Source organism: Macrobrachium rosenbergii, chromosome 22 (assembly GCF_040412425.1).
Source record: "Macrobrachium rosenbergii isolate ZJJX-2024 chromosome 22, ASM4041242v1, whole genome shotgun sequence".
In the NCBI taxonomy this organism is placed as follows: domain Eukaryota; kingdom Metazoa; phylum Arthropoda; class Malacostraca; order Decapoda; family Palaemonidae; genus Macrobrachium; species Macrobrachium rosenbergii.
Window position 1 is genome coordinate 40196335 of NC_089762.1, and position 17128 is coordinate 40213462.

Genomic DNA, 17128 nt, shown 5'->3' on the forward strand with positions numbered 1-17128 from the left:
TAAAAGCCACTATTCCACCTTTCTTGACTGCAGTCAACTGCAGTTGCCCCACAGTGCTGGTTGTTACTTTATAGTTTCCTCAAGCACCCAGTGTCCTATTTTTCCAAAGCATGGGTGTCCTAGAGCTGTTGACTGGAGCTCTCCTGCTTGTAAGTGTTCCTTTCAGCATTGTCTTAAAGTTAGTTGCTTCACTTCATTTTCATAACATACCAGACACAACTGGTCTTGATGTCGAAAATACTAGGGTAAAACCTGTTGCATGCATGCTTTTTCAGCCTTAGCAAACTTATTTTTTGCATCTCGAAAACTGGTTTGATTCATAAGTAAAATCTAGTTTCACATTCCTGCTAAAGATCTTGACCATGGAATAAGATACCATCATACAAACATAATCCCCTAGAGCTCGTCTACTGGATGTAGGTTGTAACTTTTTTCCTATTTTACCAGAGGGAATGTTCTTTGTATCACTGAAGTCACTGATTCACTAATAAGGTCCTCCCTTATTTTAAAGTGACGTTGGGGTAGCATCTTCGATAACCGAAAGAGGTGACATACGTTTAGAATTCGAACCTATGGGACTGTCTTGTCTCATTTTTTAGTGATTGTGATTACTTATATGGTGAATTTGTCCTCTCCCACTCTCCACCACAGGTATATTTCACCACCACCGTAACACCATGGCTCCACCACGGAGAGTCTTTCAAAGCTTACCCAACAAGAGGCAGAATCCCAGAGGCCACCCCAACTCCAGAGTGCATCGACACCATTACCTGTGGCTCTGCGAAGTTCGTGGCCAAGTGCGTCACCTGCCGTCCGGAGTACTTCTATTGTCCAACACCTGGTGGCCCCCCAATTGTCGAGGAGTGCAGCTCTGGCCTGGTATTCAATCCTGATCCCAACTACCCGAAATGCATTTTGAAGAGCAACTGTCCTTACCATCCTCCTGGACTCTTCCAACCACTGCGCCACCACCCACCACGACAACAACCCCAACCACTCCTCCCCCGCAACCACTACAACAGCTGCTGTCACAACTGCTGCCCCTACGACAGCAGCTGGTAGTACAACGGCTGGAGGTAACGCAACGACTCCAGGTACTGGCCCTACATCTGCACCACCTACAACTACAGCAGGACCATCAACTACTACAGCAGCCCCAGCGACAACTACAACAGCCCCAGCAACAACAACAGCTGCTCCAACACCCACCCCTGAATGCGTAGACTCACTCACATGTCCGGCGAGCGGGTTCTTCGCTCAATGTGTCACATGCCAGCCAACTTTCTTCCAGTGCACTGCGGCAGGTACAGCAGGGGTTCTAAGGCAGTGCAGCAGCGGATTGGTGTTCAATACTGACCCTGCTTACCCGAAGTGTGTACTGGCTTCCAACTGCCCTTACCATCCACAATTTTAGAATTAGCATTACCTGCAAGTCAAAAGCATTGCAGGGTGTCCTTTCCTTTTCTTGGGATCTGAAAACTTAGGCATTAATAAGTATAGATCAGGTCTCCTGAGGGAACATTATCTGTACTTACACTCAAGACCATGTCTGTTAATTCCTATCAGCCAAAGCCATAGACAGCGCCCTTGACTTTCTAGACTGCAACCATCTTGCTCTGCCTGTGAGAATCAACCATCTGCCTTAACTTTAAAAGAATGTTCCCACCTGTCTTTGCCATCTAAAATCACATCCAGTGGTTACCGAAACCCACGAATATAATCAACTCCCCCTTTTTATCAAGACCATCGCTATCTACCTTGGTGTTCTTAAGTTCCACCAACTGTCCTTACTTTCTAAGAATGTCATCCTTACCTTCAGAAATGTCTAGCAAATGCCCTTAATCAAATACCTTAATAATGTATCATCATAATACTTTTAGAGCTCATCACTTCCAAGTTAAGAATACAAAATTGTTGAATCAATATTTCACTGTTCTTTAAACTTTAACCAGCTATGTCAAGTCCGAAATCAAAATATGTAATAATTTTCATCTATAGCATGAAGGATTTCAGACTTCAGTACTTTGTGAATTTTTCTGTCAGATTTCTTTTCTTTATTCTACCAACAATTTTACATACTAGAAGTAATGAAGAGTGATCGCGGAATTGTCAATTTCAACGTTGCCCTCTCGATAAGCACACACAATTTAGCATATATCAGAGTCAAAAATTTAAACAGAGCAAAGCTTGTTTTGGCAGAAAAAACATATCCTATTATAATTTATAACATCAACTTCATAACTCATCCAGTCATTTTATGTCGCTAATTCTTTTGCATCTTTTCGTAACAGATTTGCCTCTGTATTTTCTGTCGTACCTGTTTTCCATCAGTAAATACTAAACAAGCTTCGTTTGATTTTTAGAACAATAACAAAGGCTACGAAGTCTTTCTAACATTTTCTTACTTCCCTGGGTGGGATAGGTGGACCTATATATTAATCCCATTTTGGCGTAAGTAAGCCCCAAAGTGTGAAGAATTCGACGATAATGCGTTTATTTCGTGCTTAATATTCAAGACTTTAAAGAAAGTCAGATGTAAGATTGGTTACAACACATATCATATATATATATATATATATATATATATATATATATATATATATATATATATATATATATATATATATATATATATTTTATATATATATATATATATATATATATATATATATATATATATTTATATACATATACATCATACATATAGACACACATTATTATATATATATATATATATATATATATATATATATATATATATATATATATATATATATGTATGTGTGTATGTATGTATATGTATATGTGTGTGTTTGTGTGTATCTCAAACGTATAGGAGAAGCATCATTTAATGATAAATTTTCTATCATTTCCTCATCTCTCTGTTTCAGATAGAAAATTAACCATCTCAAGCTTTAAATCAATTTTGGATTTTGGTGCACATCCAGTGCAAAACTCTAAGTGAAACTTGAAGAAACTGCCTGTAGCATTTCTGAAATGCTGTTGATTAGAAGGCAAAATACCTGCCGGCAAAACATTCTAATGAAAGCAGATAATTCGAATGATTGGATGTACCTGTTTCTTTTTTTTTTCATATACACTGAAATTAGCCAGTTCCCAACTAACCATCGGTCGGTTACATCAATTTTTATTGCGTTTTTGTTTGACGCTGATAAGAACAATTCAGTGAAGACTGTTTTCTCAGACAATATTTAACAACATGAAAATAAACACGAACCACATTCTCTGATACAAAACGAGCACCGACACTCATAGATAACGGAAAACATCTGTTGAAGCATTTTTTTTCCTCATTAAATCTGCATAAAAGGTAAGAAAATCAGGCTGAATTCGACAAGCTAGGCTCACAACCAACCATGGAAGGTGCAGGCTTTGCGAGAGCAGCTGTAAATCTGGTCAGTTTTGCCTGATTGTTTATTATTTATTCACCCTAGGTTTTTCTACAATTTCCTGTAGTTTTATACACTTCTCCTCGGCTGGGAATCCGCAGACCTAGCAAACGTGAGCCGGGCTGTTATATATATATATATATATATATATATATATATATATATATATATATATATATATATATATATATATATATATATATATATATATATATATATATATATATATATATATATATAAACAGTAGGTGCCACCCTCCGGTGTGTAATGATGTGGGATGCCATTGCCAGCCTCAGGCCATACCTTACCGAAATGTTAAAGGAGCCAACGCGCAGACAGCGTCTGGTATTTCCTGCTGGTCACCTTTCCAAGTACTGACTAGACTCTTCAAGAGAAAATTTAAAGGGAACCCTCACAGAATATCACTAAATGAGTCTTAGGACTTTTTCACACGTAATTTTGACCTAATCGAAAAGGATTATTTTGAGTTTATATTAAATTTTGTCATTTTGAAGTTGAGCTGAAAACACAAAACAAGGAGGACCAATAGAACAATGCAAGAGGAAAGGAGGCTAGATATTCCTATCTTCAGTTTTAAGTTGACTTTGTAAACATAGATATTGTAGGTAATCTGATAATGACAGTTACGAAGAGTTATTAATGTCTTCTTTTCGCCATCTGCCCAGATTATTCTCTCCTTTGTTGTTAACGGGTACAATGAGAGAAGGATCCTGCCTATTCCAAACTGGAACGTGGTCGCCAAGAATTTGCTTAATTCGGACTGCGTCGACACGATCACTTGCAAGAGCGCAACTTCTGTTGCCAAGTGCACCACCTGTGACCCAAGATATTTCTACTGTAGCGGACGGGGTGTGCAACCTGAAGAGAAAACATGTCCCTCTGGGCAGCATTTCAATCCAGATCCTCTGTATCCCGAATGCATTTTGATCAACAACTGTCCTTATCATCCACCTTTCGTCGTGTCTGCAACATCTAAAACAATGGATGATGCCTGTCCCGACACGATCGCCTGCGGAGACGAGCTTTATGTCCCCAAGTGCACCTACTGTGACCCCAGATACTTCTACTGCAGTGGACCGCATGCGCTACCTGAAGAAAGAAAATGCTCTACTGGGATGATGTTCAATACTGACCCCTTGTTTCCACATTGTGTTTTGACAACTAACTGCCCCTACCATCCTCCATGGACAACCACTTCTACTACAACTACAACCACTTCAACCACTACTACAACACCCACCACAACCACTACTACTACAACACCCACAACAACCACTACTACTACAACACCCACAACAACAACTACTACTACAACACCCACAACCACAACTACTACTACAACACCCACAACCACAAATACTATTACAACACCCACAATAACAACAACCCCATTTTCAGGTTGCTTAGACAAATTCACGTGTGAGGCGGCAGGAAATTTCGCAAGATGTAACTATTGCCAGAGGTCTTATTTCTTCTGTGCAAAAGCCGGAGCTGCTGGATCAGTGAGATCCTGTGGTGCCTCGGAGTTCTTCAACACTGACCCAACCTACCGAGAATGTATTCCAGAGAAGGACTGTCCTTATCACTCTTAACAACTGTAACTCCTGCATTCTGGGAAAGCTTTGATTATCCTCGACAAATAGACTGTCCAAAAATTAATTATTGTTGCAGAGAATATTTGCACCATAAAACAAAAGGGAAAAAGGGACAATCCAACAAAGTGCATTGCAGCTTGCTATTGCCTTTACAATTAAGATTCTATTTCAACGTAGTGTTATAAAGATAATAGAGAGTGTTATAAAGATAGCTAGTCCAATAACTAATAAACTAAGCAACTTTCTTAGTACCAGGATTATTAGAAATATGATTGTCCTTATCAGTTTTTTCAGGCCAATCAAAGCTGTGGAATCATCATTTACCGTTATCATTTTACTGTATAATTACGATTTCAATGACGTTGTAACTAATAAACTATTGGCCTAACTGAAATATCATTTGAAAACCTGAAGTCTGAATTTCTAATTTGTTATCTTATTTTGTTTAGTCCATGTTGGTCAGTTCCTAGTAACCCCATAAAATCTTAATTTTACTGTATAATTATGATTTCAGTGACATTGTAACTAATAAACTATTGGCCTAACTGAAATATCATTTGAAAACCTGAAGTCTGAATTTCTAATTTGTTATCTCATTTTGTTTAGTCCATGTTGGTCAGTTCCTAATAACCCCATAAAATCTTTCAATTGCATGTTGTTGAAACTAGATTTATTCTCATTATTACTTTTGCTATATTGCTATCACTAAAATATTCATCACTGGCATCGTTAACACCATCATCACTGCTCTAATAGCGATACCGCCACTTTTTATTCTCATTGCCAGGGTAATGACATTTTGAAACTATAGAACCTAGTTTAAAATAAAGATATTTGTTTTCTATCATTTTATATTTCCAAAATATGGGTATTGTTCTTTCTAGCAAGTATTCAAACTTCTATATCGTTAAAGAATTAAATTTCTAACTTTTTGGAAGCTTGAATTTCAAGTCAATGGCCCCTGTGGGTTTATCCCATATGAATAGGGTTCACTTTCTGAATAATAATAATAATAATAATAATAATAATAATAATAATAATAATAATAATAATAATAATAATAATAATAATGAAAGGTCATGCATTATGTTAACTGGATGAAAAGATGTAAGGTCCCTCTAAGACTTAACCTCTTACCGTACCTCTTTCAAATCTTCAAATCTTCTTGAAAAAATGCAGTAACGATAACTGATTTATTAATTCACATGGTTTATAGAAAACTGGGGTCTTAGATAATAGAATTTTAAGGTAGTTTTATCCGTTTCCTCTGAGAATGTCACTGTGTCCTCACTGGTACTGTCCACCTTCGGTATTTATTAAAATTCAAATTCAAATTCACTGTCCACCTTCGGTTTTTATTAAAATTCAATTTCAAATTCACTGTCCACCTTCGGTTTTTATTAAAATTCAATTTCAAATTCACTGTCCACCTTCGGTTTTTATTAAAATTCAAATACAAATTCAAATCTTTATTCATACGCAGTTACGTATATTTACGTGAATTACATATATTTTTTTAAATTACAGAGATAAAATCTTAATAGAGAGAGAGAGTCGAAAGTAAAAATAGTCTTTTCTGCTTCGTAACAGATAATCAGTTATTCTCGCAGAATTAAAAAAAATGTCATTAATTATTCTCACGAGCGCAAAAACCACAATATCATGTTTCACTTGAGCTTAGAGACTGCTCTGTCATTTTCCTCTGAACTCAAAGGCCGTCTAATAATTTTTCTGCTGAAATTAGAGATCATCTTATCATTTTCCTTCCGAAATCAGAGACCATTTAATCATTTTTCTTCTGAATTCAGAAACCATCTAATCATTTTTTGGCCATTTTCTCATGAGCTCGATGAATTTCCAATATATATGTGTGTGGATATATATATATATATATATATATATATATATATATATATATATATATATATATATATATAGTTATATATATAAGCATTAATATATATATATATATATATATATATATATATATATATATAAACTTACAAAACGTCCTTTAATATCCAATTCGCTCTGCCTCGGAAATAATATATTTTCATATATGTTACCGAAGGGGAATTTTTAGTTGATAATAAGTACGCCGTCCCGTGGGCTCGAACCAACGAAGGACAGGAACTCAGGACTACAGGGACTCATTAACCCGCGCGGCCACAAGAGGGTATAAGTGGATATCGGCTCCCATGTACAAATCACCCGTCGAACTCAGGTGTTTTGTATTTGGAGACGATATCCACCCACCTCTGCCATGTTGACCGTGTAATGCGTTTGTCGCACGCAGCCATATTATGAAGTTTTTATCACAAATGTTACCGAAGGGGAATTTTTTAGTTGATAATAAGTACGCCGTCCCGTGGGCTCGAACCAGCGAAGGACAGGAACTCAGGACTACAGGGACGAATTGGATATTAAAGGACGTTTGTAGCTTAATGCTTGTATATGAATCACGGTGATGTGATAAAAACTTCATATATATATATATATATATATATATATATATATATATATATATATATATATATATATATATATATATATATATATCTTGACAACCGATCTACCTCTGGCATAATCCATCATAAATGTAATGTGCATAAACATAATCCCACCACACAACAATTTGATTCTATATTTACTCCAATAAAACATAACCATTCAATAGCTTTTTTCTAATATCATGACAATACTCTTATTCATTTCATGGCCATGTTTTCCACTCCTTTGGTAAATTTTGCACATTTGTTATTTAGTCTCGACAAATTCGATTTTCCCTTTTAACTTTTCTAAATTACTCACTAAAAATTTAGCAGAGAAGCTGCTACCTCACTCTGCTCACTTGCTAATGATAAGGTGCTTGTTTGTATTTAGCGTTAATTCGTTTCCTTGCTGCTGTTATCTTGAGCTAATGTAAGAGGTGAATTGGATTCTTATTCTTGCGTGCAAACATTCTAAATTACATTCCTCCAGAGGTCCTTTATTCCCCACTCCGTTGGACTGTGGAACAGTTTCCGGAGGATTTCGTGCAATTGCAACTCCGAATGGTCAAGCGAAGATGCAATGCACCACTACCCTAATGCAATTCTCCCTGCATTGTAATAATTTACCTGTGTTTTCATCTATTTATTAATCTTTTTTTTTTGGGGACATCTGAGATCTCTTCTTTCTGTATTTCCTCTTATTTCTGTCTAGTGGACACTAGGGATTGTCGTTTTGGGGCTTTTTCTTTGTCCCGGGATTTCGGGATAAAGTTGGTCCTAATCCCGGGATCCCGGGAATTCCCGGGATTTTCAACTGTCTGAAATTACACATTATACCTTGTTTACCCTTCAGGTTTTTGATGTGCTTGGCATTACCAGATATGCAGAAATATTACTGTAGATTGACCGTCTTATTAATTCCACCTAATGTTTAATTACAGCACACACTTTGTTTCTCAACAAAGTAAGAGAAATAAGAACCAGGAGCTGTAATATGCTTCGTTTACTGCTATATTTTTGTTCTGCTTCCAAATTCCAGTGCGAATGAAAATGTAAATTATAGTTCATTATCATTGATAAAAAAATACATTTGTTTTCGTATATACTCAGTGAAATGAAAAGTGCTTAATGACAGAAAATGTAGTAAAAATAAATGAAGAAAAATTAAACGTATGCATTCTTTATTTATAACATGAACTAAATGAATATATAAGAAGTTTCTCATAGAATAAGATCTAATGTAACACGACACAGTGGACGGTACCCCACACGGGCTGCAGTCACTCATCACAAACACTTCTTGTTCAACACCTGCTGCAAAATTGTTCAAAGCATACACTCTGTTGGGACTGTTTCGCTTGATTACCGTTCCAAATATACAAAATAAAGTATTAGGTAAACAGCAATACTACATATCCACACGATAAAGAAGGAATATGTTCCTCTTGAAAAATCTGCAAACTTATACATGATTATTTTGTCACGGTTTTATACCCCTGTCCCCTATAGATTTAGTTACTGCAGTAAACTGGAAACACTGACAGTAAACTGGAAACACTGACAGTAAACTGGAAACACTGACAATAAACTGGAAACACTGACAATAAACTGGAAACACTGACAATAAACTGGAAACACTGACAGTAAACTGGAAACACTGAAACAGACGCTTCGTCTTCCCGCCATGGATTTATTTGACAGGCCTTATCTTGCAAAAGCGTTGCAATTTGAAATTTTACAAGGTTTTAGCAATTTTAGCAAGATGCTGTTGATGGGAAAATACAATTCACTGGAAATATAAAGTATTTTATATAAATATCAAAACAGTGACATAATCTAGACATCTATCATTATTTTCATAAGGATGATGACAGAAATTGTCTGTACTTACAGTATATATAAATAAAAACAGAACAACAAGTCCACAACCATCCAGCAGTCAAATATGTCCCTATTTTTGTACTTAATTTTTGTCCCGGGATTTCCCGGGATTTGCAAAAATATCCCGGGATTATTAAACCTTAAAAATTGTCCGGGATCCCGGTTCCCGGGAAAGAAACTCTAGTGGACACCATGATATTTTTTGTAAGCTTCCTGAATTTCAAGTCAATGGCCCCTGTGGTGGGCCTATTCCATATGAATAGGATTCGTCTTCTGAATAATAATAATAATAATAATAATAATAATAATAATAATAATAATAATAATAATAATAATAATAATAATAATAGATGTGAAAGAAAGAAAAAATTGATAAGTATCAAGACCTGAAAATCGAAATAAGAAGGATATGGAATATGCCAGTGGAAATTGTACCCATAATCACAGGAACACTAGGCACGATCCCAAGATCCCTGAAAAGGAATCTGGAAAAACTAGATGCCGCAGTAGCTCCAGGGCTCATGCAGAAAAGTGTGCTACTAGAAACAGCCCACGTAGTGAGAAAAATGATGGACTCCTAAGGAGGCAGGATGCAACTCGGAACCCCACACTATAAAAACCTCCCAGTCGAATAGGATGACTGTGATAGACAAAAAAAAAAATTAATAATAATAATAGTTTTTTTAGTTTGTCTGTGCTTATATTTTTCCGCGTCGAACAACTCCCAAACATAAAACAACACCTACCGAACCATAACAACAACAACGAGTACCCATAACACAGATAAGAAAGACAATGGAAGAGGTTATCTATTAATCGCTGCAATTGACGTATGCGCGCGTTTCCGCCTTTCCCCGCGGGACGGTATATTAAAAGGTTGCAGCTTGCAAGCACGCCCAGTTTCAACGGAGATTGACCTGAAATCAATCATGGAAGTCTTCCAAGAATTTCGGAGATGTTTCGTAATTCTGGTTAGTTTTGTGTTATCCGTTTTCTGTTCACCGTTGCGTTTGTCAAGGGAATTGGTTATTGTTTTATGGTTATTATTGTCTTCTGGTTATCTTGTGTCCGTTCGTGTGGTTTCGTTCGTCTGAATTGTCTAGAATGTGTATGTGTGTGTATCTGTATACAAGAAATGTCACTTTTACTTAATATCCCATATAGTATATTGTTTATCCTTCCAAGTCTTTGAAATCTCTAACGGCATATTATTTGGATATAAAAAAAAACTCCAATTTTCATATGAAATCTTCCTGTAAAGATTAATTCTCTCTGTTGCTCTTAAAGTACTCCATTTATTTTTTTTTTTTTTGTTCAGACCTTTGTAACACGCCTTTGACACTGATTTAATTTTTGAGATTGTATTCAATTCCTTGAAAGATACTGATAGGCTGAAAAAGACAGTATCAGTCATTTCAAGTATATAAATTATCTAATTTCATGTTTGGTTGTTGTTGTTGTTATTGTTGTTGTTGTTGTTGTTGTTTGTCTATGACGAGTGCAGGGAGAAGCAAGAACACGGAGTACCTTTATGTACATTCCGATCCGTGATTTTTCCTGTAAGATAGAAAGCGGATAAAATTATGTAGATGACAATAAACTGTGGTTAACTATGCAGGTTTATATATATACATATATATATATATATATATATATATATATATATATATATATATATATATATATATATATATATATATATATATATATATATATATATAAATATATACATATATATACATATCTATATATATATTTTTATATATATAAATATATATATACTATATATATATTTATATATATATATACATATATTCTTGTCTTTGAGTAGGAGATAAGCAAGATGATCGCGAGTGTGGAAATGTGTAAAGGCACCTGTATGCCTGCAGGAGATGAGCAGCGGAAATGTCGGGCAAAAACAAAAATATCTTCATGCCTTGGATTTCAACGATCGACGACTGTGAACTTGCTTCAGAGTTTCTGTCGATGTTTTCTATGATTTTAAGATCGCTGTATTATAGGAACAAACGCATAGCATTTGGAAACATTTCATTGATGGGTGTACCTCTAACAGCATTATTTAAATAGCCTAATTATTGTTCATAAATGTCTGCCTCGTAGAACCAGACTAGGTTACAAAGTTTCTCACACTGATATGGTATCAGCTTTTTCGAATTTGTTTAAATGATGTTCTCTACCGTGGTATAAAAATTCTAAAACTTTTGAAACTCCAGGTGATTAACATCGAAACCCCCTTCAAATACTTCAAAAAACATTCGTGAATGTTTTCAGAAAACATCATGAACATCCTTAAGCACCGGGAACAGTAAAACACCTTTGACGAAAAAAACTTCAAAAATCTCTCACATCACCCGGTCTTCCGTTTTTATGACTGCCTGATTAACAAAGATCTCGTAATCAAAGCTGCTAAGTTTCACATGTCAGTGATGTATCAAAATGAAAGTCTTAATTCTTCTTCAGAAAAAGCAAGACAACTAAACGTTTTAGATCAAAATGAATTCGATATAAAGGAAATATTTGCATGAGGGAGAAGGTGATAAGTGTTTAACGGCTTTGAAATAAATAAATAAATAAATTAGTGAAGTTAAGTGCTATTTGCCAACAAATAAAGAAAATAATCTTGGAATCATGGTACATGCAGATAATGACAGTCCTGGACACTAATGCTCAAAAGATGGAGGTATTTAATACTGAAGTAAAATAAAGTATTTCATGATAGAAAGGTTATATTTCCCTTCTGTTCTGAACTGGTCAAGAATGGAAATGAATATTTGAAAATATGAGAGAAAGCAGCCAGTGGTTACTGATAATAATCATGCATAACATTCTAATTCTTGCACAGGTTGTGATGTCTTCCATCGTCTCTGGACATGATATCAGGAAGCCTCTTACAGAGTCTGGAAATGTACTATCGGGAAAACTGGTTGCCAGTCTTAAAAAGGGAGTCATCGCTGACTGCCTTGATACAATCACCTGCGGAGATGCGCGTTTTGTCGCTAAGTGCACCAACTGTGATCCCAGATATTTCTACTGCGCATTCTCTGGTGCCACTCCAGAGGAGAAGACGTGTCAATCTGGGCAGTTATTCAACCCAGTTCCAGACTTTCCCAAGTGTATCTTGTCCAGCAACTGCCCTTACCACCCTTACCCAGTACCCTCAACTACGAAGGGCCCTGACCCCACATCTCTGACAACCAAGGGAAGTTGTGTCGACACAGTCACCTGTACGAAAAAGTCGCTTGTTGCCAAGTGCACCTACTGCGACCCAAGGTATTTCTCCTGCTCAGCGGCGGGAGCAACGCCAGTGCCAGAGACGTGTCCCTCCGGACTGATGTTCAACCCTGACCCCCGTTTCCCAAGGTGCATTTTGACAAATAACTGCCCATACCATCCTCCTTGGTCTTCAACCACCACTACAAGCACATCCACCACGACTACAACAACTACAAGTACTACTACGACCACTACTCCTTCAACCACAACTACGTCTACAACCACTACACCTTCAACGACTACATCTACAACCACTACTCCTTCAACGACTACATCTACAACCACTACTCCTTCAACGACTACATCTACAACCACTACTCCTTCAACGACTACATCTGCAACCACAACTCCTTCAATAACAACTACATCTACAACCACTACTCCTTCAACGACAGCTACATCTACAGCCACTACTCCTTCAACGACAACTACACCTACAACCACTACTCCTTCAATGACAACTACACCTACATCCACTATTCCTTCAACGACAACTACACCTACAACCACTACTCCTTCAACGACAACTACACCGACAACTACCACTCCTTCAACGACAACTACACCTGCAACCACTACTTCAACAACAACTACACCTACAACCACAGAGCCTCCAACGACAACTACATCTACAACCATTCCAACAACAACATCATTATCAAGTGCAGAAACTACAACCCCTAAATGCAGGGACACCTTCAAGTGTCCCGATAATGGAAATTTCACAAAATGTGACTATTGCTACAAAGAGTATTTCTATTGTGAAAAAGCAGAAGTTATGGGAGTTACTAAGCAATGTGAGGCCGGGTATGTCTTCAACACTGATCCAACTTGGGCAAAATGTGTCTCAGCAGGTACCTGCCCTTACCACCCAGAGCCACCTGTGCCACATGCACTATGGAGTATCTTTCCACATGCACTATGGAGTATCTTTTAATTATTTTCACTGTGGAAAGAGTGACTTACGCGAGAAATTCACCAATGTGAGAGCGGTTATTTCTTCAACACTGATCCAAGTTGTCACCATGAGCCACCTTTTTAGGGATATAGCCAGTGACCACTCCTTTCTCTGTCAAGTGAAATCACTGATTTTAATTAGTATAACTTTTAATTACTATTAATTTCATTATAGTCTCGTAAGTTTTATTCTGTATTAGTGTTATCACCATAAGAAATTAAATTTGTTAACATCAAAGCTACAATATCAATTATTATTATTATTATTATTATTATTATTATTATTATTATTATTATTATTATTATTATTATTATTATTATTATTATTATTATTATTAAAAAAACGTAATAATCTAATGAATAACGCTTTTGGACTGAGTATATTTCAGGTATCAATCTTCCCCAAAAACGACCCATATTTCAACGAGACAGTTTAAAAGCAAAACTGTCCTGTGATCAATTTGGATAAAGGGGTAACGGGACGTTTATATTACTGCAATGAAAAAATGGGAAACATTTCATTTGTGATTTGTATGTTCATACAAGGACAGAAACTCATAACATTAGTAAATTAGAAGATGTTTACATTTTCTCTCACACCTATTTGTTGGTCCACAAGAAGGAACAGACTCTATCTGTTAGGGAACCATTATGGAATGGTTCGTACCATTATTTAGCCTTACTCAGAACGTTTCAGGATTCTACACGAATATTGAGGTACAACAAGTTTAAAACAGTTATTATCAGAATAGAAATCACTGATATAAGGTACTGTGTTAATTTTATGGTAGACAAAAGCAAAGTTTATATCCCATAGGGGAAGTTCCATGGAGCTATGAAGACAATTTATGAGGCTCAAAAGTTGAGTCAAAGAAGTTTGCAGAGGAAACATTTGAAGCTTTCCAGGTGTCTATATCTAGCAGCTACAAAAGAACGATTCGACTCTCACAGGCTCATTTTTATGGAGTTGCAATGACCAGGAATGAAACTCAAAAAGGCTGAGTTAGCGAAGCTACAAATATTCTTCATAAAGCTTTCTACTCAACTCAACAGAATCTTTTAGATACAGCCTAATTCACTGTCATACCATGATCATTGTTTGTATAGCAATGCACGTCTTAATAGACAAATGTATAATCTTAATTCTGTATGCGGTTTCAGTCTATTTGATTTTCAAATCTTATTCAGCCTGTCCTTTCTCTGATTTGCCTATTTCAACTTTCACTAAATTCAGCTCAAGAGAACCTGTATTGGATATCATTGTTCCTAAATATTTGAAAGATTCAACCTCGCCGATTCTTTTTCCATCTTGTATTAATTCTTCCCTTTGTGCATACTCTGCCCTCATTATCTTTCCAGATGTGTGGTGCGATTTGTCATTTTTGAGGTGATCTGCTACTTAAAACAGTATACTCTAAGTATTCTAAGTCACCAAGTTTCCATTGTAGCTCAAATCTAAACCTCCTCTTCTATCGCCGACCACTTTTTTTTTTTTTATAAAATCCATGACAAGTACAAACAGCAAAGGTGACATAATAAAGGTTTCTTGTTCATGTCATTTCAAGTGGTGAATCAAAATTGTAAATAAGAAATCAAAGATTAGTATTTAATGTATAGCAGAACCATTCCTTGACTAGTCAAAACCAAACTCATTTAACCGTAATAGAAAAATTTGTTACACATTAATGTTGCACCTCAACTTCATTTCCACCAAATTCCAGTTAGCGAAAATATGCAAAACTGTGGAAAAACTGCCATTTTTCCATTAAAGAAAATTATTGAATTTAACTAGACGCCTTAAAATAACATAATTTAGAGATAGTAATACTAATAGGAAATGATGTAATGCTAAAAGTCAATTATAATTCTATTTTTAATACAGATTGTTATCACAGTCATCGTCACTGGACGAGCCAACGAACCAAAGCCTTCCCCGAAGAAAGACGTACCATTAGCGTATCCTGAAGTAGGAGAGTTTTCTAATGCGAATCTTAAACCTGACTGTGTTCAGGCCATCACCTGTGGACATGAACCTTTCGTCGCAAAGTGCATCACCTGCCACCCTGAATATTTCTACTGCAAAGAACCCGGTGCATCGCCAACGCAGCTGAGGTGTCCTCCTGGCATGGTATTCAGCAGTGACCTCCCTGATCCAAAATGCACTTTGGAGGGTGACTGTCGAAATTCTGCTTCTGTCTCTGGTGCAACTGCGCACCCTTCCTTGACTTCCACTGCTTTCGCCAACACTGCTGAAATTGTCAAGCAAACCTCAATACCTGGATGCTTGGACAGCCTTATATGTAAAGCTACAGGAAATTTTGCGAGGTGCAATTTCTGCCATATGACTTACTTCTTCTGTGAAACCGTTGGACTCCCAGGAAAAATTGAGCTATGCTACCCTGACCTGGTATTTAACACCGATCCAGATTACCCGCAGTGTGTACCTTCATCTAATTGTCCCTACCATCCTACAACAACTGAACTCTCTTCTACAGTATCTGCTACTACAACCCCTGATTGTTGGGACACCTTCAGTTGTCCCGATAATGGAAATTTCACAAAATGTCACTATTGCTACAAAGAGTATTTCTATTGTGAAAAAGCAGGAGTTATGGCAGAAATTAAGCAATGTGAGGCCGGGTATGTCTTCAACACTGATCCAACTTGGGCAAAATGTGTCTCAGTAGGTATCTGCCCTTATCACCCAGAGCCACCTGTGCCACATGCACTATGGAGTATCTTTTAATTATTTTCACTGTGGAAAGAGTGACTTACGCGAGAAATTCACCAATGTGAGAGCGGTTATTTCTTCAACACTGATCCAAGTTATCACCATGAGCCACCTTTTTTAGGGATATAGCCAGTGACCACTCCTTTCTCTGTCAAGTGAAATCACTGATTTTAATTAGTATAACTTTTAATTACTATTAATTTCATTACAGTCTCGCAAGTTTTATTCTGTATTAGTGTTATCACCATAAGAAATTAAATTTGTTAACATCAAAGCTACAATATCAATTATTAATTATTATTATTATTATTATTATTATTATTATTATTATTATTATTATTATTATTATTATTATTATTATTATTTCAAAACGTAATAATCTAATGAATAAAGCTTTTGGACTGAGTATATTTCAGGTATCAATCTTCCCAAAACGACCCATATTTCAACGAGACAGATTAAAAGCAAAAAAGTCCTGTGATCAATTTGGATAAAGGGGTAACGGGACGTTTATATTACTGCAATGAAAAATGGAAAACACTTCATTTGTGATTTGTATGTTCATACAAGGACAGAAACTCATAACGTTAGTAAATTGAAGTATACATTATCTCTCATGCCTATTTGTAGGTCTGCAAGAAGGAACAGACTCTATCTGTTAGGGAACCATTTTGGAATGGTTCGTACCATTATTTAGCCTTACTCTCAGGATGTTTCAGGATTCTACACGAATATTGAGGTACAAC

At 36.2% G+C, this 17128-nt stretch overlaps 3 protein-coding genes across 3 annotated transcripts; all 3 read left to right on the top strand.

The window, feature by feature from the left end:
- Positions 1–2350, top strand: LOC136850778 (uncharacterized). Its single transcript, XM_067124727.1, has 2 exons — positions 1–149; positions 652–2350. The coding sequence occupies exons 1-2, from the start codon at positions 111–113 to the stop codon at positions 1060–1062; spliced, it is 450 nt and encodes a 149-aa protein (XP_066980828.1). The 5' UTR covers positions 1–110; the 3' UTR covers positions 1063–2350.
- Positions 2351–3333: 983 nt separating this feature from the next.
- Positions 3334–5572, top strand: LOC136850779 (uncharacterized). The gene is made up of 2 exons (XM_067124728.1): positions 3334–3416; positions 4098–5572. The coding sequence occupies exons 1-2, from the start codon at positions 3378–3380 to the stop codon at positions 5022–5024; spliced, it is 966 nt and encodes a 321-aa protein (XP_066980829.1). The 5' UTR covers positions 3334–3377; the 3' UTR covers positions 5025–5572.
- A 4687-nt stretch (positions 5573–10259) lies between these two features.
- On the top strand, positions 10260–16666 carry LOC136850472 (uncharacterized). The gene is made up of 3 exons (XM_067124046.1): positions 10260–10371; positions 12264–13625; positions 15534–16666. The coding sequence occupies exons 1-3, from the start codon at positions 10330–10332 to the stop codon at positions 16395–16397; spliced, it is 2268 nt and encodes a 755-aa protein (XP_066980147.1). The 5' UTR covers positions 10260–10329; the 3' UTR covers positions 16398–16666.
- The last annotated feature ends 462 nt before the right edge of the window (positions 16667–17128 follow it).